The sequence below is a fragment of the Myotis yumanensis genome, unplaced genomic scaffold, assembly GCF_028538775.1.
Source record: "Myotis yumanensis isolate MYYU_CA2020_CCGP unplaced genomic scaffold, mMyoYum1.0.hap1 SCAF_10, whole genome shotgun sequence".
NCBI lineage: Eukaryota > Metazoa > Chordata > Mammalia > Chiroptera > Vespertilionidae > Myotis > Myotis yumanensis.
In genome coordinates this window covers 57878414-57900408 of record NW_027223761.1, presented here as the reverse complement: position 1 = coordinate 57900408, position 21995 = coordinate 57878414, and the positions used below count along the sequence as shown (strand labels likewise).

Here is a 21995-nt window from a genome sequence, read left to right as displayed (position 1 = left end):
AAATATGACCCATACTCTAGAGAAAAATAAAGCAATAGAAACCAATTCTAAAATGACCTAGATGTTGCAAATAGGCATATAAGGAATTTTAAAGCAGCTACTAATATAACTATTCAAATATTTTACAGGAAAACATGCTTATAATGAACAAACAGGCTGATAATCTCAATAAAGAAATAGGTATTATAATAACTAATTAGGGAAGGAGGGATGTGGCAAAGAAAGTTCAGGCAATTGTTCTTAAAGATAAAAATTACAAAAATGGGACAAAATTATTTACAACAACTTTTGCTCTGTGAAAGATAATGTCCAGAGAATGAAAAGATAAACCACAAAATGGGAGAAAATATTTGTCAAAGACACACCTTAATGAAGGACTATTAGAAAGAACTCCTAAAACTCAACACTAAGAAAACAAACAACCTGATTAAAAAATGGGCCAAAGACTTTAACAAACACCTCACCAAAGAAGATGCACAGATGGCAAATGGGTACATGAAAAGGTGCTCCACAACACTTGTCACCACAAAAATGCAAATTCAGACAAGTTACCACTACACACTTATTAGAATGCCCGAACTCTGAAACCAATAGAGAATTTTACAACTAAATAACACAACCGCTAAAGTCCATGTTCACCACTTCTCTTCACTTTTGTACAGGAAAATCCAGTTAGTACAGTAAGACAAGGAAAAGATATGCAAGTCATATATATTAGAAAGAGGAAAATTTGTATTTATTTGCAGATGACATGATATGTGCATCGAAAATCCTAAAGAATCTGCCCCAAAAAATCTACTAGAATGAAGTACTGATTTATTATGACTGCAGGATAAGATATATATTGAATCTACAAGAAGGAATGAGAGGTCCTGGAGTGACAGCCTAACAAATGTCCCTAGGATCTGACAGAGTAAGGAACTTTAATAAAACAAAAATGTAGGTGAGAAAAAGTACCTCCGCACAACTTCACATAGTAAGAAAGAGTAGAGATTCCAGCTTCCCCCAGAGGAAAAGCAAGCCTCTGGCTGACAGAATTGCTTTCTGAAGCGCAGCTAGGCAGCTCTTCCTTTGACGTGACCGTGCCTGGGTTGACTACCTGTACTCTGTCAAGGATGGAAGCCTCAGCTCCCCAGAGTCTAGGAATGTTACGTAAGGTGGCAGGGTGGACTCTTCTGGTTTCAGTTTCACTGAGAGGCTAATTCATTGGCTAGATAGAAAGTGAACACCACAGAGAATGTAAAATGGACCCCAAACCATACCTTCTTTTCTTGAATCCTCAGCTAAATGAAGGATATAGAAAGGGCTTCGACTTGGAGGAGAGAAATGTATGGAAAAAATGATTTGAAGAGAGCTGTTGCCTATTAGTACTTCTTCCTCCACATAGATGGAGGGAGTAAGGTTCTATATTCTCCATCTTAAACCTAAGCAAGGAGCCTGGGCCTAGGGACACTGTGAACAGGTCCGGTTGGGTCTAGAGGAGCCTAGGAAGACACCATGGCTACATGTAATGTTGTATCCTGGATAGGATTCTGTTACCATCAAGCACTTTGCCTCCATGAAACAGCAGATAGCTTGTTCTCAGCAAGAGAGGCTACAAAACCTCCGAAAGAAGACTGAAGCCCAGGGCTTTCTCACGTTAAACACCACTGTGGTTTGGTTTGGTTTTTCCAAATGCATCCAGCATTGATTCCCTCCCTCACCCCTCCTTGAAATGAGAGAGAACGGTGGGGCCGGGTTGGGGAGGCAGGTCCACAGGTAGACCTTACACCCTCCATCTATGTGGAGGAAGAAGTACTAATAGGCAACAGCTCTCTTCAAATCATTTTTTCCATACATTTCTCTCCTCCAAGTCGAAGCCCTTTCTATATCCTTCATTTAGCTGAGGATTCAAAGCAAGGTGTTGACAGCCTAATCCCACAGAAGTAGAAGCATCTTCTACCATCTTTAAGAGACGCTCTAGGACAGACATGATGCTCAAGACCTAGTGTTCCCGGTTTTCCCCCTTGTACACACTGGCCCTTCTCCCATTACCCTAGAGCAGGGGTGGGCAAACTTTTTGACTCGAGGGCCACAATGGGTTCTTAAACTGGACCGGAGGGCCGGAACAAAAGCATGGATGGAGTGTTTGTGTGAACTAATATAAATTCAAAGTAAACATCATTACATAAAAGGGTACGGTCTTTTTTTTTTTTTTTTTTTTTTAGTTTTATTCATTTCAAAGGGGCTGGATCCAGCCCGCAGGCTGTAGTTTGCCCACGGCTGCCCTAGAGCCTATACCTATAGCTTGCAGCAGCTTAGAGATCACAGCTAGTCTGAAGCACTGAGGGTTTCGCTTTCTACCTGTGCTACCCGAGGACCCCGAGGCCTGGGCTGGCTGAGACTGCTGTTTTGTTTGCCTTGGCAACCTGCCATGGGCAGTCAAGCAAGGCCCCAGCATCTGGGCATCGCTTAGGGCTTGTTGGAAGTCCTTCTCCCCATAACTGAGCTCACAAAGCAGCATGAGGTCCTGCCCATACTAGAACCAAGGTCTCATTGACCCCGGAGCTGCAAAGGCACTCAGGATCCACCTAGTCAAGCATTTCCCAAAGCATGTAACTCAAGCACTGGTTTTTTTAGGACAGTGAACAGGTTTTACCCAAAAAGTGTCTCAAAATCAAGGAAATTGGTAAAATAGTGGATTCAAAACATATTAAGATTCTTTTCTCAGAACCTAATCTCCAAGAAGGTAGAGTTTCCCCAATTCCTCTGTATGATTCTTAGCTGAGCCTCATCTGCAATGTAGAAATAACAATGCCCATCCTGGAGAACTGCAATAAAGGCGAGGGGGATCATGAGCTCACAAAGATTCAGTACTGCATCTCACATAGCAGGTGTTCGCAAATCTTAGTTCCCTTCTCCTTCTCCTCTGCCTTTCATTTGTCTTTCAAAATTTCTCTTAGGCTCAGTAAATGACCCTATGTACAACCTTCTGTGAAATTACTTGTTTTTTAAAAAATATTTTTTATTGATTTCAGAGAGGAAGGGAAAGGGAGAGATAGAAACATCAATGATGAAGGAGAATCATTGATTGGCTGCCTCCTGCACGCCCCCCACTGGGGATCGAGCCCACATGCACCCTGCATGACACACTGCAAGTGGGAGTCCCGCTCTCAGGTCTTGAGTGGCAGCTTCACCTCCTCCTGAATCACCAAGGAATAGATGGAGCCCCAAGTTAAAAACACACAGCACAGATTCATAATCACAGAGAGGGAACCTGACAGCCAGGTCAGTGGAAGAAGCACTAGACTAGAAGTCAGAAGTTTTCAACTAGCTATTCACCACCTCAGAGTCTGCACTTCCTTGGCTGTTAGGCACAGGGGTGTGGCAGGTGATCTCCACACACTCTTCATCTAATCCACGTGGGTCCCCATTTTAAAGGTTACTCACTGTGGCCTAAGCACAAATCCGAGAAGCACAGTCCACACACCCAAAATTATTTTATTGAGAATAGAGCAATGTACACTAAAATACACATTATAGCACATTAGAAAGACTCAAGTTTTACAAATTTCACATTCACAATATAATTCACTTTTTGCTCTGAGGCACGTAGGGAACATAGGGAGGGGGACAGACAAGGTACAGGCGGGAGACACAGACCTAATGGGCCACCAGTGAGTCCTTCCCCAAAAAAGAGCTTCTCTGTGACTCAACCGTATTTCTAGAAGCTCTGGGAGAGAGAGAGAGAGGCAAAGTTCAGGGACACAGTGGCCCCGCTGCCCATTCTCTCTCTGGTTCATAGAATTTCTATGGCAACACTAAGCTACTTCTCGATGCTACAGAGACAACAGGCACAGACATGCTTGCTGCCTGACAGTCGCTGCAGGGGAAAAACATCTGCACAGCATATGTTTCAAGGGACCTGGCATATATGGCATACTGTTCTTAATATGTTTGCTCCCCTTCTTAGTGCTATGTGTTTAAACCAGGGTCACCTCTCCGAGAAAGGTTGTTTCCCCAGGTGGGAATTTTTCCCTGGAGTTAGGGATTAACAGGACTAAGGAAGGGAATAATCAGTAAAACCCCTTAACTAAGTGCCAGGTGGGTAGTTAATCACCTTAACTATGAACAATCACGCTTAAGCTACATAATCTTTACTTAGGATAATCTCCTTCAGTTACTTCCTTGTAGTTTAACAGAATAGTAGAGTAGTGACCTTGGAATGGAGATAACAAATGCCCTAACCTCTGGAATAGAATGGATAGGATTAAAATCAAATGGTATAAATACAGATGTAACAGGAGAATAAAGAGAGAACCTAGCTAGAGAACCTGGCTAGAGAGCCTGGCTAGAACCTGGCTAGAGAAGCTGGCTAGGCTGCTGATCAACTGAACGCTGTCTCCGTGCCATTCCTTCTTCGTCGACTCCGTCCACACCTTTGGGAACCCCTGGACCTGCTGGGGCTGGACCCCGACAGACATGGGAGCCATTTGGCCCGAAAAACCCACCTGGGGATCCCTATGGATTCAGACAGTTCTCTCTGCTCCATGAAAGTCACTTTCTTACCCACTGTTCAAAAGATGATTTTTTTTCAAAACTTTACATCCTGAAAAGTTTCAAACTTCCTCATAAATAGAATAGTATAACAAAGTCCCATGGTTCATTATAGGGAAGCAAGTGATAGGACCAAGTTCAGTTTCCATTAACAGCCACACGATCTAAGTGAACCTTGGAGAAACCCCTTCTCCCCAAACCTGAGTTTCCCACTCTGCTCCATAACCATGCTTTGCTTTCTGGATCTGTCTGGTGCTAGAAGAAAGCTAAAACCGGTGAGAGTGGCAACCCAGAACCCAGATTTCAGGCTGGTGAATGAAGCTCTTTTCTGCCTGAGGCGTCTTTTAGATAGAAGGTGATGAAATGCTCAGTCTCTGGAATGAGGTTTCTCTGGCACGTTGAGTCCTGAAGGACCATCACAACATGGCACAGGTTTCTGTAAGTGATGCATAAACTGCCAGGGTGATGCTGACAATGAAGAAAATAAAGAAGCCTTATTTAGGCACCACAGAGAAATGGCCTCTCTAGATAGGTTGGGGGGGGGGGGGGGTGAGGTGTCTAACAATGATTTCCAGCATGTTGGAAAGTCTGCTCCCTCATCTCCAGGGCGAGGCTTTCCGCCTCTCATTCTGTGTGATTCCAGGAGAGAAGGAATTGTGGCTCTTGGATGAGCTTTGTTCCCAGCTCATCACAATGGCCACCATCTGAAAAGAGTTACTTCAGCCAGGCCCCCCTCACCACTGACTACAAGAGGAAGGCAGTCTGTCTGCTCTGTGACAGTCTTCTCCTGGAGCTTCTCTCCCACCTCGTCTTCCAACTCTTCTGTTAGTGGTAGATACTATTCCTGGGAGAGAGACTCAAGAGTTCTCTTCTGCACCCGTTTCTTGCTTATCTGTGCATGGAAAAGTGCAGCTCATCATGAAATGAATCACACACAGGCATGAAAGAAAAAGTTGCAAATAAATCCACAGCTAACAGCTCATCACATGTTGGGAAAAGGGGGTGATTCTTATTTTCTTCTTTGTGCTTTTCTGAATTTTCCAAAGTTTTAATAATAATTTTTGTTGTTGTTTTAAGGAACCAAATTGGTCCTTTCTTGTCAAATATGGGACCAGGCCACCACAGAATTGTGATCCATCCTGGTCCCATGACTCTAGAAAGTGAGACATGAAAACATCCGTGCCAACTCTGGTTCGCTAACCTTGCACTGTGCAATGAGTTTCTTCAAGCACAGCTCTGTGCATCTGGGTAAGCCACACCCAAATATGACTCAGGTGTCCTTAAAAGGATGCTCAGTGGCAGGGAGGGAGGTAAGGCAGCTGCCTGACAGTTGGAGGCAGTTGACTGACTCAGCCTCCATCTGGGCTGAAGTTGTCTTGTTCTCTGGCTCAGGAACCAGGGTGATATTCCTCACAGTATTTCTTAGACAGAAATTCACAAACATATGTCTAGTTGGTAGGTGCCTTTTAGTCTTCACATCAAATGTGGCCAGGAAGCTAAGCAGTTTCCTAGGAACTCAAGAGTCCTACGGCTTCTGCAGAAACTTGTTTCCAGCATGGTGAAGGGCATGTATGAGAGGACAGGCTCTTTTCCAGGCTCTGTCCTCAGGCTCTCTCCCAATCTCAGCTGTAGACAGAGCCCTCCCCTCTGCCTCTTCTCACCCTCCTCTAACTCATCGCCACAATGGGCTCCACAGACAATAGGTCTGTCTTCCCAGACTGGAGCTGTGGGGAGGGCAGGAGGTTGTTGGCTAGTGTAGCCCTCCGCCCCTTGCCTTTCTCTGTCCAAGCCATCCTGAAGGAAGGGACTGGAGAGGGTGGCCTCTCCTCCTGAGGCTTGGGTGGCCTCTGGCACATGCTTAGTAATGCCTTCAGCTCCACCCTGAAGTTCTCATTAAGCCAGCAGTAGATGAAGGGGTTGTAGCAGGTGCTGCTCATGGCAAACCAATGGAAGGCGAAGTAGAGGGCATTGTTGGTATGGATGACCTTGCTGGACAGGAGGAGGACGTAGCAGTTGAGGGGGAACCAGCAGAGGGCAAAGAGGACCACCACCAGCATCAGCATCTTGATGGTCTTCTTCTTCTTGCGCCGCAGGGCCAGGTACTGCTCCGTGGTCACGTCACCGATTGTGTTGCCCAACCACAGCTTCTTGGCGACACGGGCATAGGCTACAGAGATGATGAGGAGGGGTAGGATGTAAAGCAGGATGAAGGTGGCCAAGTCCAGGTACTTCCAGAAGAGGTCAGCTGGCTCAGGAAAGTCTGGCAGGCATAGGGAGCGAACAATGTCCTCACTGGGGGCAAGGGGAGAGAGAGAGACACAGAGACACAGGGAGACAGAGAGAAGGAAAGTGTGCAATTAGTCTAGAAAGGCCTCGGCCCAAGAAGCACTAGCCTGCTGGTACATCCATCTGTTATAGCACTTTTAATGCTCCAGCCTAATTATCTGATTACATTTCTGACTTTCCCACTAGGCTGGGAGTTCTATAAAGATAAGGAATATACCTGGATCTCTCTGTGTCCTCTTAACTTTGCATTTTCCCTAGCTCATAATAGAGACCCCAAAAATATCTGTTTAATGAATGAATGCAACACTGGTGTTCCTCATCTTAGACCTAACTCATCCTGGGAGCACAGTGTATTCAAGAATTCCCCATTATACTACCTATTGCCATTCCAGAGGGAACTAAGAAATGGGCCAAAGACATGATGGGTCTTGATACTATGAGTGGCAATCCCAGAATAACATACTTATTTTCTATGTAATATACCCAGTCTTCAAACTTTTCAGTGATATCCATGTGTATTGAAGAATCCAGAGCTACTGTGTTAAAGATGATGACCTGCTGAATAAGGAGAAATAAGCCACTCACATGGGGGCAGCAGACAGCTATCTAGGTATCTAAGCTCCCACTTTGGGGAAGTAAAAACCATAGGGCCATTTTGAAGGCACTATTTCAATATAGTCACACAAAGGAAGTCAAGTCACAAGATTTATTGCTTACAAATTTCAGAACAGAGGTGCAATGAGCTGGAGGAAGGATAGTCCTCCATCCCAAGTTATCAGTGAGCAGGAGACAGACAGCAGGGTAGCAAGCACCTATTACTTATTATAAGATGGCTGAGGCAGTGGTCACTAATATTTTGCAGGCTCAACTCTGAGAGGTCATGTAAAAAGGTGCCCCAGACTTCTGGTCAAGATGGTGGCGTAGGTAAACATGGTACTCGCCTCCTTCCAAAACCACATCAAAATTACAACTAAACTACAGAAAAACCATCATTCAGAACTGCCTGGAAGCAAGCTAAATGGAAGTCCTACAACTACAAAATTAAAGAAGCCACATCAAGTTTGGTAGGAGGGGCAGAGGTGCGGAAGGACTGGTCCCACAACCATGTGTATCAGATAAAAATCAGGAGGGGTATCTGGGATGTGGAGGTCCTCCCTGAGAAGCAAGGGGTCCCAGGCCCACACCAAGTCCCCCAGCTCAGGGTTCTAGTGCCACGAAGAGAAGTACCCATAACTTCTGTCTATAAAAACCAGTGTGCACTGAGGAGGGAGACTGAGGCTGCTGGAGTCCCACACAGTTCCTCTTAAAAGGCCTGTGCATGAACTTACTCGGACTCACTCCCTCTGAGCTCCAGTGCAGGGGCAGCAACTTGAAAGGTAACAGAGACATAGGGGAGGAACTGAATTGTTTGACATCAGGGCAAGCTAGAGGGGCACCTTTCTCCCAGGCAGAAGTGCTGGCAGTAGCCATTGTCCCTTTGATGAGCCCTTTACTAACAGAGCTGGCAGATGAGACTCCAGCAACCTGGATCACACTGTTTATCCCACCCTGGTGATTCCCTAAAGCCCTGTTCCACCCAATCTTTGGGCCCACCCAAACTGTTTCCAGGGCTTTACCATAGAATGGCCTGTCTTGGTTCAGGCTTCAGATTTTCCTAAAATCTCTCAAACAAGCAGCATCTGGCCTCAGCAAGTCCCATACCTCTCACTAAATGGCCCCATGCCTGGCTCTAGCAGCAGCTTGGCCTTGCCTGGGCACCTCCAAGCCCAGCACAAGAAGCAGCCATCTACAGATTGTTTTATAGCTTATGCCTAGTGGCCTCAGGCAGAACACAGGCAGTGGCTGACCTTGACCTATACCTCCCAGGAGGCCCCAGATCCAGCACACCCAGTGAACAGCTTCAGACCACATCAAAGCACCATCACCTAACCACCTTCACAAGTGACACACTCAAGGGGTGGACTCAGTGAATAGCAGAGCCCCACTGAAGTAAGTCTTGCTCTATGTGGTGTGCCCCTGCACAGCTGATCCTCCAAGGTGGTTGGAGGTCAGTGGTCACAGCCAGTCTTTGCAGCTCATCAGCCTGAGTAATTCCCTCCCATTGACATGCCAACAGCAATCAAGACTCAATTACAACAGAAGGGTTACAGCCCACATGGGGGGGGGGGGCATACTTCAAGTGCCCAGCTGGGGTGAGCAGGGAGGCTGTGCCACTGGACCCTACAAGACACCTACTACATTAGGCCATACTACCAAGCCTAGCAGACATAGCGGCTCAACCTAATACATGGAAACAAACACAGAGAAATGGCCCAAATGAGGAGACAAAGAAACATGTTCCCACATGAAAGAGTGGAACAAAACTCCATTAGAAAAAGAACTAAACAAAATGGAGAGAAGCAATCGCTAGATAAACACGGTTATAAGAATACTCAACAAACTTAGTGAGGACTTTAGCAGCATAAAAAAAGAACTAAGCAGAATGCACTAACTAAAATAAAGAATAACTTAAAAGGAATCTACACTAGAGTAAGGGAAATCAAGAATCAAACCATCAATTTGGAATATGAGGAAGCAAAAAACACCCAATCAGAACAGCAAAAAGAAAAAAAAGAATAAAAAAATAAAAAATGATGATAGTGTAAGGATCCCCTGAGACAGGGTGCTGAAAGGAGAAGAGACAGAGCAAGAAATTGTAAACCTATTTGAAAAAATAATGACAGAAAACTTCCCTAACTTTGTGAAGGAAACAGACATACAAGTCCAGGAAGCACAGAAAGTCCCAAACAAGATGAGCCGAAAGAGGCCCACATCAAGACACATAATTAAAATGCAAAAAGTTAAAGAGAAAATATTAAAAGCAGCAAGAGAAAAGCAGTTAGTTACCCATAAGGGAGCTCCCATAAGACTGTCAGTTGCTTTCTCAAAAGAAACTTTGCAGGCCAGAAAGGAATGGCAAGAAATATTCAAACTGATGAAAAGCAAGTATCTACAACCAAGATTACTCTATCCTGCAAAGCTATCATTTAGATTAGATGGGTATATAGAGCTTACCAGACAAGAAAAAGCTAAAGAAGTTCATCACCACCAAACCAGTATTAATATGAAATGTTGTAGGGTCTTCTCAAAGAAGAAGATAAAAGATATGAACAATAAAATGGCAATAACTATATTCTATCAACAATTTAATCTACAAACAAAATGAACAAGCAGAACACAAAAAGACTCATAGATACAGAGAACTTTTTGTTGGTTGACAGATGGGAGTAGGGGAAGGAAAGAGGGGGCAGGAAGAGATTAACCAAAGAACTTATATGCATACTAGAGGCCTGGTGTACAAAATTCGTGCACAGGTAGGGTCCCTAGGCTTGGTCGGCAATCAGGGTGGATCAGGGCCTTTCAGTTGCCTGCTGGGGCCTTCCTTCCCTGGCTGCCACCTGCCAGCCGAGGCCTTCCTTTGTTCCATGCCACCCCCTGGTAGTCAGCACACATCATAGTGAGTGATCAAACTCCTGGTCTCCCAGACGAACTCCCAAGGGGACAATTTGCATATTAGGCTTTTATATATATAGACTAGAGGCCCGGTGCACAAAAATTTGTGCACTCGGGGGGGGGGGGGGTATAGGGGGTCCCTCAGCCTGGCCTGTGCCCTCTCGCAGTCTGGGACCCCTCAGGAGATAACGACCTGCTGGCTTAGGCCTGCTCCCGGGTGGCAGAGGGCAGGCCCAATGCCTAGGTGCAGCGCCTGGTCGGGCTCAGAGCAGGGCCGATTGGGGAGTTGGGGCGCCGCCCCCTGTCATGCACAGAGCAGGGCGGATGGGGAGGTTGCGATGCCACCCCTAGTCACGTTCAGGGTAGGGCCGATTGGGGGGTTGGGGCACTGCCCCGTCACACTCAAGGCAGGGTCGATGGGGAGGTTGTGGCGCCACCCCCTGTGACGCACAGAGCAGGGCCGATCAGGGGGTTGGGGCGCTGCCCCCTGTCACACACAGAGCAGGGACCATCAGGGGGGTTGGGGCTCCGTACCCTGTCACACACAGAGCAGGGCCCATCAGGGGTTTGGGGAGCTCCCCCCTGTCACGCACAGAGCAGGGCCAATAGGGGAGTTGGGGCACCACGCCCTGTCACACACAGAGCAGGGTCCGTGGGGGGGGGGGGGGGGGAGTTGGGGCGCCACACCCTGTCACACACAGAGCAGGGCCGATCAGGAGGTTGGGGCGCCGCCACTGTCACACTCAGGGCAGGGCCGATGGGGAGGTATGGCTCTACCCCGTCTCACATAGAGCAGGGCCCATGGGGGTGGGGGGGGGGGGTTGGGGTGCTGCCCCCTGTCACACACAGAGCTGCAGAGCGATCAGGGGGTTTGGGCGCTGCCCCCTGTCACGCCGAACCCGGTGCCGGGAGGCCTCGAGGCTCCGCTGATCCCACCCGGCAGGGTCACAGATCCGGGTCCCAGACCGCAGACAGCCTTGCCTGCTGCCGCCTGCCTTCAGTATGCAAATTAGCCGCCATCTTGTTGCTTCAGGGTGGGGTCCCCACTGGGGTGCCTGGCCAGTCCGGGTGAGGGGCTGAGGGCTGTTTTCAGGCTGGCGGGCGACTGAAGCTCCAAACCTCTCCTTTTTTTCTTTTTTTTTTATTCTGGCATTTATTTACCTTCTATGGCTGTCACTGGAGCTGAGAGCCGGCTTTCTCTCTGAGGCTCGGCTGAAAGCAGGTTTCTGGCCTTTGTTTTCTGTATTCGAAACAATGTTGCGACTCCAGCTCTGAGATCCTGGCTGACTGACAGGAGCTTTCTGGGCTTTTGTTTATCTTCTATAAATGTTACTATGTTTCCAACTGAAGCTCAGAGGCCGGCGGGGAACGTTGGAGTCCTCTGTCACTGAAGGAAGCAAGCCTCCCTGTTCGCATCAGCTGCCTGGCTGCCGGCCGCCATCTTGGCTGACAGTTAATTTGCATATACTCACAGATTAGCCAATGAAAAGGGTAGCGGTCGTACGCTAATTACCATGTTTCTCTTTTATTAGTGTAGATATGCATAACCCATGAATACAGACAAGAGTGGGATGAAGGCCTGGAGGGTGAGGGGTGGAGGAAGTTGATGGGGGCGGAAATGGGACATCTATAATACTTTCAACAATAAAGATATAAATTTTTAAAAATAAAATATAAAAATAAATAAAAAGGTGCCCTGGGAAAAGCAAGGCAGGAACTGTGGTGGGATCCTAAGCTCGAGTCCTTATCTAAATGTCCAGACTCAGTGCAAGCAGGGTTGTCAGACTGTAAAACATCTAGGCAGCAACTCAAAATGGCTATTTTATCATCACACCTTGTGGCTTGTTGCTCTTGTTATATATGCTGGTGGTCATCACTACCAAAAGAGAGAACTCTCGTTGCTTTTGTTAGAAGAAGAAAAAAAAACAAAATAAAAAACAGCCCTCCATATGTGAAGGCAAATGGGGAGTCTGAGTGCTGGGGGTCTGGGCACGTGGCTCACTCTAATTGCCTAGCATTCAGGAGGGAGCCTTTGAAGTTGGTTGAAATTGGCTTTCAGAGTTTACTCTCTTGACCCTGCTTATGTCACTGGAGTGTGACAGCACCTGGGGCAGCACATGGCTACTCTAGGACATGCCAGCACTGCACCCCCTGGATCCTCTTAGATCCCCTTTACCTGTCTATAGTGCCAGACCCCCAGCTCCTGGCTGCCTCCTAAGAAGCAGCTGGCACCTGTGACCTTCCTAGGTGCCTAGGCCTACCCAGGACTGCTGAAGACACTCCCTACAGATCCGTTAAGATCCAGATGTGGCTAGGAGTTCCTGTTTTCCCAAGGGAAGCCTAGAATAAGAAAACCCGGCTCCAGTTGCCTCAAGGCTGGCAAACTCTGTGTTACCAGAACTCCCTGTGGAGCAGGCTACAGCTTCCCCTCAAATCCCACCCTTCCCCAAGCTCTCCCATTTGCTGCCCTGCCTAACGGGGTCTGTTTCTGAGGAACCTCATGTAAAACAATTATTGAACTGACAAAAATCACTCCAAGCCTATTCATTCATTCATTCATTCATTCACTCATTCAGTAAATAGCTATTGAGGGCTTGTTATGTGGAAACAGTAAGTTAGGTGCTAGGGAGACCAAGGAAGCAAAATAAAAAATGGGGCCAGCTCTTCCCAACTTTACAATCTAGTGGGGGCAATTGCCTTTATAAACTAGTAGCACAGTCAAGTGCTTACATTTTAAACACTGAGTGCTTTGAAAGGAATTCTCATTCCGTGAGAGCATATGGCAAAGAAACCTGAATGGGCACCCTGCCTCAGACACATACATGTTTGGTTTGTAGGTTGTGCAAGAGAATTTAAACAACACCATTTAAACACGGCCTGGGTGACTGACTAGTAAAGCTCAGTCTCTGAGAGTACATGCTCCCAGGGACAGATGCTAATCAATATTGCCTTGGCCTTGTAAACTGCACAGAGACTAAGGAGGAAGCTGAAGGAAAGATGAGAAATAGCAAAAAGAAAGGAAAGAAAAGAAGGAAGGAAGGGAGGGAGGGAGGAAGGGAGGGAGGGAGGGAGGAAACAAAGGATAGGCACAGGTCTGGAAACAACAGGATGTGAGAGAGGCAGAGAGAATGGCTCTGGCTCCCTCTGGGTGGCCGGTACTGGTAACTCCCCTGTGTCAAAGTCCTCTGAGTCCCCAGGCTGCTCCCTACTGGTTAATCTCACCTGTACTTGAAGGTAAATAATTTCTGGCAGATAGCATGTGGGAGTGAAAAGAAGGTAGCCATGGTCCAGATGACTGCAATGTAGATGACACCTTTTGTGATGGAGATCCGGGGTTTCAATGGATGCATAATGACCTGGAAAACAAGCAAACTGCATCACTGGCTGAAGGAGTTTTGAAACAAACGAGAAATCTGAATGACACGGCTCACTCGTCACAATAAAGCAGGTAGCTCCTGTTTATAAAGTAAAGCACCCTCTGATTCATTATTGAGCCCCTGAGCTACACCAACCCACAGCCCACCTCCAGGGCTAGGAAGAGGGTGTCACCTGGACTCAGAGTCTCCAGGCAGTAATGAAAGTCGTCTGTGGCAGGACCAGGGTGCAGTGAGAACATGGGGAGGGTGAAAGACGGGTCTGCGTTCAGGACACCCACAGCCCCACAGCAAGGCTGGCAGAGGAACAAGCCAGGGCCAGCCTCCACCTCAGAATCTAACCTCATCGCCTCATGATTCCAAGCCCGCTGGCCTACAAAGGGCTCTGAGAGTGACAGTTGTGAAGAGGAGATTCCCACCACCTATCATGAGAAGCTGTACTGACATTGATTTGGGGGTTCATAGCACTCTTTATAGAAGTCATTAATAAATGTCTTTCTCAGGCCTATAATAAAACCAGTATTATAGGTTTCGGGCTGAAAAGCATCTTGAAATTGCTACTGTATGCCAACTGATTCTCCTAAACGGTTTAAATAAACACTTGGGTATTTAGCAGCATCCTCATTTTAAGATTAGAATCATTATGTCTTGAAAAAGGCAGTTTGGGGTAGGTGAGTCCAGGATCCAGGGGATAGGTCGTAAAGAGCTGCCACCACCTCAGCAGCCCATCCCAAGACACACTGGACGTTCTGGCTGTGTCCTCCCAAATTTTTCTCCCAACGTTTTCAAGGTTTTACAGGAGACAGTGCCTAGGCTTTAGACAGTGCCAGCACATCTCCACTCTGGACTTTGCCACCTTTGCCCCCACACTCTGTTGTTCAGGTTGCTGAAGGGACTGAAAGCCTAGGCCTGAGGCCCAAGACACTGCTCAAAGACTCTGCTGGCTTTGGGACAGGGCCCCCTGTCTGGGTATAAGTCACAGCAACGTGGTCAATGTGGGCAAGACTCCCACCCTGTTCCTCAGACCCACCTTTACCCAAGGGGCAACTCTCAGGTAGCTGTGTTAAACGGAATAAGCATAGGCCGGGCAAAGGTAATCCAGAGTCCTTCTTGTTGAATTAGGGGAGAAGGTTAAGAAAAGGCAGGAAACATTTGTGTGCAACCTTTTCACACTTTGCACCAAAGCATCTGCAACATAAATGTCAAAATGATGGCATCGCAGGGATACAGAGATCTCAATTCCCTATCAGATGCATGAATCTCCTCTGAACATCGCTATCAGACTTTGCTTAAATGTGGCTGGTACATGAAACTCATACCTCCCCAGGCAGCTGTGTGTTCTTCGAAATCTTCCATTAGCCACTTCTTCCTCATATAAAGCTGCATCTTTGCATCTGCATCTTGAAGCCTCTTAGTCCTGTGGCACCTCTCAGAGCTACTCAGCATCAATTCTACCTCTCTTGGTCCTGGTGGCCCTATGACATTGGCCTTGCAGGTGGCCTTGAGTCTTCTAGAGCAGGGTGGATGATGATCAGAGAATGCGCTTGGAGCCAGAGAGACCTCAGTCTAATCCCAGCTTCATTATTCGCCAGGCAGATGATCTTGGAAACGTTATGTAAGCACTTTCTGAGCCTCTATTCCTTGATTCAGCAAAGACCCAAGTATACAACATGGGTTCACTGAGTTAGTGTAAGACGCCTGCCACGGAACCATCCTCCTCCAGGATGGACACCCAGATCCTCTTCAGTTCCCCTCACCACATCCACCCAGGTGTGTCTGCTGAAGCAGGACAGCGAACAGGACCTTCCTGTCCCACCCCAATGCCTGCTCTGGCCACCTGGACACCCTAGTTTGTTTTCCTCATCAACAGCTTGGGCAAGCGAATGTCCATCTCCTAGCCAGGAGCCTTATCTCTGACCTACAATTATTTGTCACTCTCTTTCTATCTGTCATCTCCCAGGTTTGCTTTTCTGCCTGTAAAGCAAATTCATTAAATTCTAAGGCACAAAATACTAGCAGTGAGTCTTCACTGGAACAACAAACGGGGAATAACTTTCCTCAGCACCTAGTATAAAGAGATTAACCTACCTAATCTAAGCATTCATACTACTCAATTAAGACAAATGCATTCATTGAAAAGGGGGCTAAAGTACTGTTTAAGGGTCTCACATCCCCTCTGGAAAACAAAGGCAGAGAGGGGAGGACAGGGTGCTGGGGGCAGGTGCCCTCACCTGGTGGCGGTTCACGGCGATGGCTGTCAGCGTCAGGACAGAGACGTGCAGGGAGCAGTACTGGGCGAAGCGGCTGACGTGGCACATGCCTTTCCCGAACACCCATGTGCTGTTCACGAAGCGGACCTGGAGACAAGCCCACAGAGGTCAGGAGACAGATAGACCTTGACCCTGACGCCCCACCTCCCTGATCCTGTGGCCTCTAAGGAGCATCCCCTGGAAGGCCTCGTCCAGCTCCTCCATCTTCCACACTTCACAGCAGACTGTGGGCCACACATGATTTTCTCTAGTGTGACTCATTGTCGATCATTCAGTTCAACAGCCTCCGATCATGCTGCCGGGGCCAGGCCCTGTTAGGTGTCAGGAGAGTATAGGAAGGACATGGGCTTTGGCTTCAGTTCCAAGGTCATGGCCCTGGTGAAGTCTGCTATTATCTCGCACCTGGATCAGTATAGCCTCATCCCAGCTTTCCTTGTCCTCCAGTCTTGTCCCCTTGTGACGCAGCCTTCCTGCCTTTGCTAGTTTCTAGTTGTGTGACCTTGAGCAAGGTATGCAATCTCTGAACCTCAGTGTGCTCATTTGTAAAAAAAATCAAGGCTTAAAATCTCAACTTTGCAGACTTATGTAAGGATTAAGTGTTTTAAACATTTACAAAGGGTGCGACACAACGCCTAGCACATTGCTAGAAATATATTATTAGAAATGAATAGTAGCTATTTTCACAATAATAATAAAATTAAGTACTGGCCCATATGAGTTCAGAATAATGAGGAAGACAAAACTGAAAAGTCACAACATAGCGTGTGGGCTGTGCTCTCCAATGTTGGCTAAGCAGGCCTTGCAATCCATCATTTGGAAAGGAGAGCCAGGGACCTGAAGAGGTGTGGGCAAGGGCAGGGAGGGATGTGGCGGGGGTGGGGGGAGGAAGGGGAGAAGAGAAGCTTCCAGGACATTGAAGTCTTTAGGAGCCAGCTTAGGCCCCATCCCACACCATCCAGTCTGTGCTGGAGCAGCTCCTGTGAGTAACGTCCCATGCCCAAGAGAGGTCAAGCATTGATTCTGATAAAGGAGCTTCCATTCTGGGCAAAGGAAGACTCAGGTACCTCAGATGAAAAACAGAAAGTTTTTAACGCCCTGCAGAAGGCTCAAGCAAAGGGCACTGGGGCCACCAGGCAGGGTACGAAAATAGAGCAGGTCAGCCCAACAGAAAGAATAGTGTGTAGTGGTTTACAGCAGGGTATTTGCCACTTACAGCTGTCACCTTGGGCGATGCACTTAGGTCCTATGAGTCTCACTTTCATCATCGATAAAATGGCTAACCCTTTGCACATGGTTGCTATGAAAGCCAAATAGGAGATACTACATATAAAGTAGGTACAACGGCACTTAGTCCACAGCAAGTACTTAACACTGCTAACTGTCATTATTATGACATGAGACATCTGAGATGAACTTTAAATAATAGGTAGGGCCCAGCTAATTTGTTGAGCATCAACCTATGAATCAAGGGTTGGATTCCCGGTCAGGGCACACACTCGGGTTGTGGGCTCGATCCCCAGCGTGGGGAGTACAGGAGGCAGCCGATCAATAATTCTCTTATCATTGATGTTTCTATCTCTCTCTCCCTCTCCCTTCTTCTCTGAAATCAATTTAAAAAATATATATATATATATTTTAAAGGAATAGGTAGGATTTGCACATGTGGAGATAAGAACAAAGAATCTGGCACTGGATCAGAAATCTCAGGACCTGTTTGGGGAATAAGGGGTGGAATGGTATTGGCTGGAGAGCGTGGAAGAGTCATGAGGAACAAGTCTGGCCAGATCACGAAGCTGGGCCAGAAGATCATGGACTTGACTATCTTTGGAATGGGCAGGGAGGAGCGACGTGAGGCCTTGAACAGTCCAATAACATTGCAGAGCTAGAAATCTTTAGCTATGCCTACTCCTCCCCTGCCATATTCAATGCGTTGCTAAAGCCAACCAGTGCTACCTCTAAATAGTTTTCAATCCATTTCCTCCTCTTCAGTCTGAAGACTATGGCTCTAGTGGAGTCCCCCATCATCTCTCACCTGCACTATTACAGCCTCCTGGCAGCTTTCCTTGTCCTCCGGTCTTGTCCCCTTGTAACTCAACCTTCATGCTGCTGATAGTACTTTTCTTAAACTGTATTGTTACCTTCCTGCTTAGAATCATCATGGCCCTGAGGACAGTGCCAGATGCCTTATGAGTATCCAGGCCCACTAACAGGCTGGGCCCAGCCTTCCTTTCTGGCCCTGTTTCTCTCCTGCCCTGCTGGCTCCTTCACTGGGCTTCCTGCTTCCACTGCTCCAGCTACACTGAGCCACACAACGGTCCCTCAACACAACATGAACTTTGATGCCTCTTGTCTTTGCTCCTCCAGGTCCCTCTGTCCGCACTGAGCATTCATCCTGACCTGGGAAATTCCAGCACATTCTGGCCTCTTTGAAATGTCATGTTCTTGGTAAGATATCCTTGGACCTTCTCATGGGACTGTGGCAGGTCAGAATGAATGATTCCCTCCTCAGGGCTCCACCATACCCTGTATCTCTACCATGGGAACTGTAAGTGATTGTTCTCCCAATGACCAGAGCTACACTTGATGCTGACATCAGATGCAAAGAGGATAGAAAGAGAGACCGCAGAGAAAGGCTGCTGTCAGCAACCAGCCTGCTGACAGGACCTCGTACCCAGTGGAGGAGCCCGGCTGACACCTTAGAAGACCCTCCCTTGACCTTTTCACTCTCCCTGGTTGCCAGCACCTTGGAAGCTGTGATAGGAGTTTGGACTGGGACCGGTACAGGGATCAGGTTGAAGGCCACGCTGCTTTAAATCAACCTGGAAGTAGTGCTGGGTTCTCATGATCTTGCGAGCTCCTCTCTCAAAGGACATTCTCCAGGGCAGGGGTTGCCAGACTGGCCTGGGTTCTGTGGCCTCCCTCCCCACCCACCTCATGTCTGTTGCAGATCTCGCCGTGCATTCTACTCTGGACAGCAGCCCAAAGCCAGGCCCTGGGACCCTCCAGTTCCCATCCTGGGTGGCCCAGCCTAACCCCAACATTGCAGATTGTCAGGTCAGAAACCAAGGGGGGAGTCAAGGGGAGACAGAGATGCACTCTCTTGTGCTTCCAGGCAGCAGAGGGGAGTATGGTGGAAGGGGGCAGGGGTATTTGCTAGCCCCCGTGTCCTTGGTTAGTGCCTAGAGGACCCTGAGTGGCCAGGAGTCCTTTAGACATGAGCTGGAAGGAGAACAGGAAAAGCCCACGGTTTGGAGTAGTGTAGTCTAACATGGCCCGAGACCGCCCCCTTTCCCACTCCTGGGTGGGTGCTTAGTGGACAGATCTCTGGACTTTAATCAGGGAAGTAATTCTCATCTTGGCTCTGCCATTTACTAGCGAAGCGACCTTGGACAGGGGATTGAATACCTCAGTGCCTTCGTTTCCTCATCTGTAACATGTGAGTGATGTTCTCATAAATGAGGACAAAGAATGTCGTTTTAATGTGACAAGGAGAAACAATGAGATACAGAGAGATATGAACAGTCACTGCTTTGGTAATAGCTCAAATCCCACAAGGTGTTATTCTACAAGTTAGGTGGGGAATGTTAACTGGTGCTACAAAAACATAAGATGTAGCTGTCATTATGATCGCTCAAAGCCCGCCTAGTCTTAAATCACCCATGAGCACCACACTCCCAAGTACACTCCCAAGTCCCAGAGGGACAGAAATGACGCCACTAACACCGAGCAACCAAGGCTCGGGGAGGAGGCTCACCGGCTTCCCTGTGCAGAAGCCCCAGCCTGTCCCAGCCCTGGGCCCTACCTCTCCCCCAACACAGACTTCATGGCTGCCTCACTGTCAAAGCACAGCAGAGAAATGCAATTTAAATACGTGGTCTAGGTAAAGGTGCACTTCAGGTTCCAATTTAATCAGCTTCACTTTGGCTGGGGGGCGGGGGGGGGGGGCAGCGAGGGATGGTGGTGGTGGTGGGTAGGAGTGGGGGTAGAAGGGTAACGGAACAATCTTTGCTTATATTTCAAGGGACTTTGATGTACTGCTCAATTATCAAACAAGATCATGCTCAGTGACATTAACATTCAATGGAAGATGCTCATTCATTCCAAACTGACTGCAAGACACTAAAATCATTATCCCAAGACCACCACCAGCTGCAGAAGCTCTGAGTTACAAGACGTGTAGGGGGGTGCGGGGCGGGGGGGGGGGGGGGGGGGGGGGGAGAACACAACCCAACAAGAAAGGTAAAGGGGGGGTAGCAAACAGAGGCACAGAAAGAGTCACAACGAGGAAAAATGATGAAGACACAGAGAGACGGACCAAGAGAGACAGAAGGCTTCAAGAGAGACACGGACAGAACGACAGGGACTGACAAAAAGACTAAGAGATGGAAAAACAGGAGAGGAGAGGTGAGAAATTAGAAATGAGCAAGAGAGAGAAGAGACTAAGAGATGAAGACAGGAAGACAGGCGGGAGAGGGAGGGAGGGTGCAGGAGGGAAAGAGGGAGCGAGAGAAAGGAGGAGAGAGATAGTGGCGGGTGGAGGGGTGGGCAGTGGGACGCAGCGAGGACAGGACCCCCCGCGCGCGCGCCCCGCCGGCCTCACCAACGTGAAGGGGGTGTTCAGGAGCGTGATCATCAGGTCGGCGACGGCCAGGTTGACGATGAAGAGGCTGGTGGCCGAGTGCATTCGCTGGTTCTTGAAGATGACATGACACACCAGGACGTTGCCAAAGAGCGAAAAGACGATGATGAAGGAGTAAGCCACGATGAGCAGCGCTTTCACCGTGGGGTTCTGGGACTCGGCCCCGTAGCGCCGCCCGCCCACAAAGTTTTGCCAGTCGGAGAAGGTGTAGTTGTTCCAGAAGAAGTGCGAGGCGTTGGGCGCGGCCGGGGTCGCCGCCGGGCCCGGGCCGTCCTCCCGGCCTCCGGGGAGCTCCGTGGCCCCCGCCAAGGGGAGGAGGAGGAGGAGCAGCGGCCAGCGCGGGACCATTTTGCTGGAGCCTCCGCGCCCGGGAACGCGCCGTCCGGGTGTCCCCGCCGGGCTGCGGGCGGGCGGGGGCTGGGAGGCGCGCGCGGGGCGGTCCGGGGAGGGACCCCTGGGGCTCTCCGCGCACTGGGCGCGCCCGCACGCCCCGACCTCCAGCCCTCGATCCGCGCGCGCGGAGCTGGAGCCGCACTTTTATGTCCCTGCGCCCCGGGCCGCGGCGCGGCGCCTCCGCCGATTGGGCAGCGCGGCGCGTCTGGCGGCGCCGGTGACGCGCTCCGGCTCCGGCAGCTCCGCGGCGGCTCCCCCGCCCCGCGCGCGCCCACTTGAGACGAAAACTGCGACAGGGCGTCCGAGCCTGGCTCCCCGGAGCGCACTCGCCTGCTCGGCTTCTGCTTCAGCCTCGTTCTTGCAAAGCGAGCAGCCCGGCGCCTGGGCAAGTTGGGATGGTGTCAGGCACCCCGCAGAGATCCGGTCTGTGCTCCAGGGCCTCCCTGTTGAGCGACAAGGATGAACCCCACTGGTTTGCGGGAGAGCTTCCAACACTGAGATGGGTCCCCGAGTCCTGGTGGGTCCGGGATCGAGGTTAACAAGGACATCGATGGTAGGGGTTCTCTAAGACCCTTCAGGGACCAGACTGCAGCCGAGCTGAGGGGCTTGTTTTGTTTCCTTCCACTTACTCAGACCTCACGTGGGAGGCTTTGCTTCTCAAGGAAACTCTTCAAAGCAGGAAATTCTTCTGACAGGATCAGAGAATCCGAGGAGATGAGTAAGCCCACTTCTCAGCTCACAGTGAGTTTTCTGCCATGGAAGTTTTGAGGCCATAGTTAGGGATATTATGCATGTAGTTTTTGTTTTTTTCTGTTCCCCACTCACTTTTCCAGGAAATCTTGATATCTTGCTCACCTGTATTCACGCCCGGTGTGAGGTCTCTCCCGCACACCCTTGCCCCGCCACGCACCCGCCTGATCCTGTGGGATCAGGAGCAAATGCCAGCTGCGTCACTTCTGAGCTGTAACATCCTGGGGCAGTTACTTCACTTTTCTGGTCTTGGTG

At 48.9% G+C, this 21995-nt stretch overlaps 1 protein-coding gene across 1 annotated transcript; it reads right to left on the bottom strand.

Annotated features, from left to right (window-relative positions):
• Nucleotides 1–3462: 3462 nt before the first annotated feature.
• GPR83 (G protein-coupled receptor 83) lies at nt 3463–21087 on the bottom strand. The gene is made up of 4 exons (XM_070425851.1): nt 20559–21087; nt 15920–16045; nt 13537–13670; nt 3463–6828 (listed from the first exon to the last, which is right to left on the bottom strand). The coding sequence occupies exons 1-4, from the start codon at nt 20943–20945 to the stop codon at nt 6204–6206; spliced, it is 1272 nt and encodes a 423-aa protein (XP_070281952.1). The 5' UTR covers nt 20946–21087; the 3' UTR covers nt 3463–6203.
• Nucleotides 21088–21995: the final 908 nt, after the last annotated feature.

Excerpts from the sequence above, each read along its gene's own strand:
- GPR83 (XM_070425851.1), bottom strand. The coding sequence starts at position 20,945 with ATGGTCCCGCGCTGGCCGCTGCTCCTCCTCCTCCTCCCCTTGGCGGGG. Across the intron at positions 16,046-20,558 it reads TGAACACCCCCTTCACGTTG|GTCCGCTTCGTGAACAGCAC; the intron begins GTGAGGCCGGCG and ends GCTTGTCTCCAG. Across the intron at positions 13,671-15,919 it reads TCGCCGTGAACCGCCACCAG|GTCATTATGCATCCATTGAA; the intron begins GTGAGGGCACCT and ends CTTGTTTTCCAG.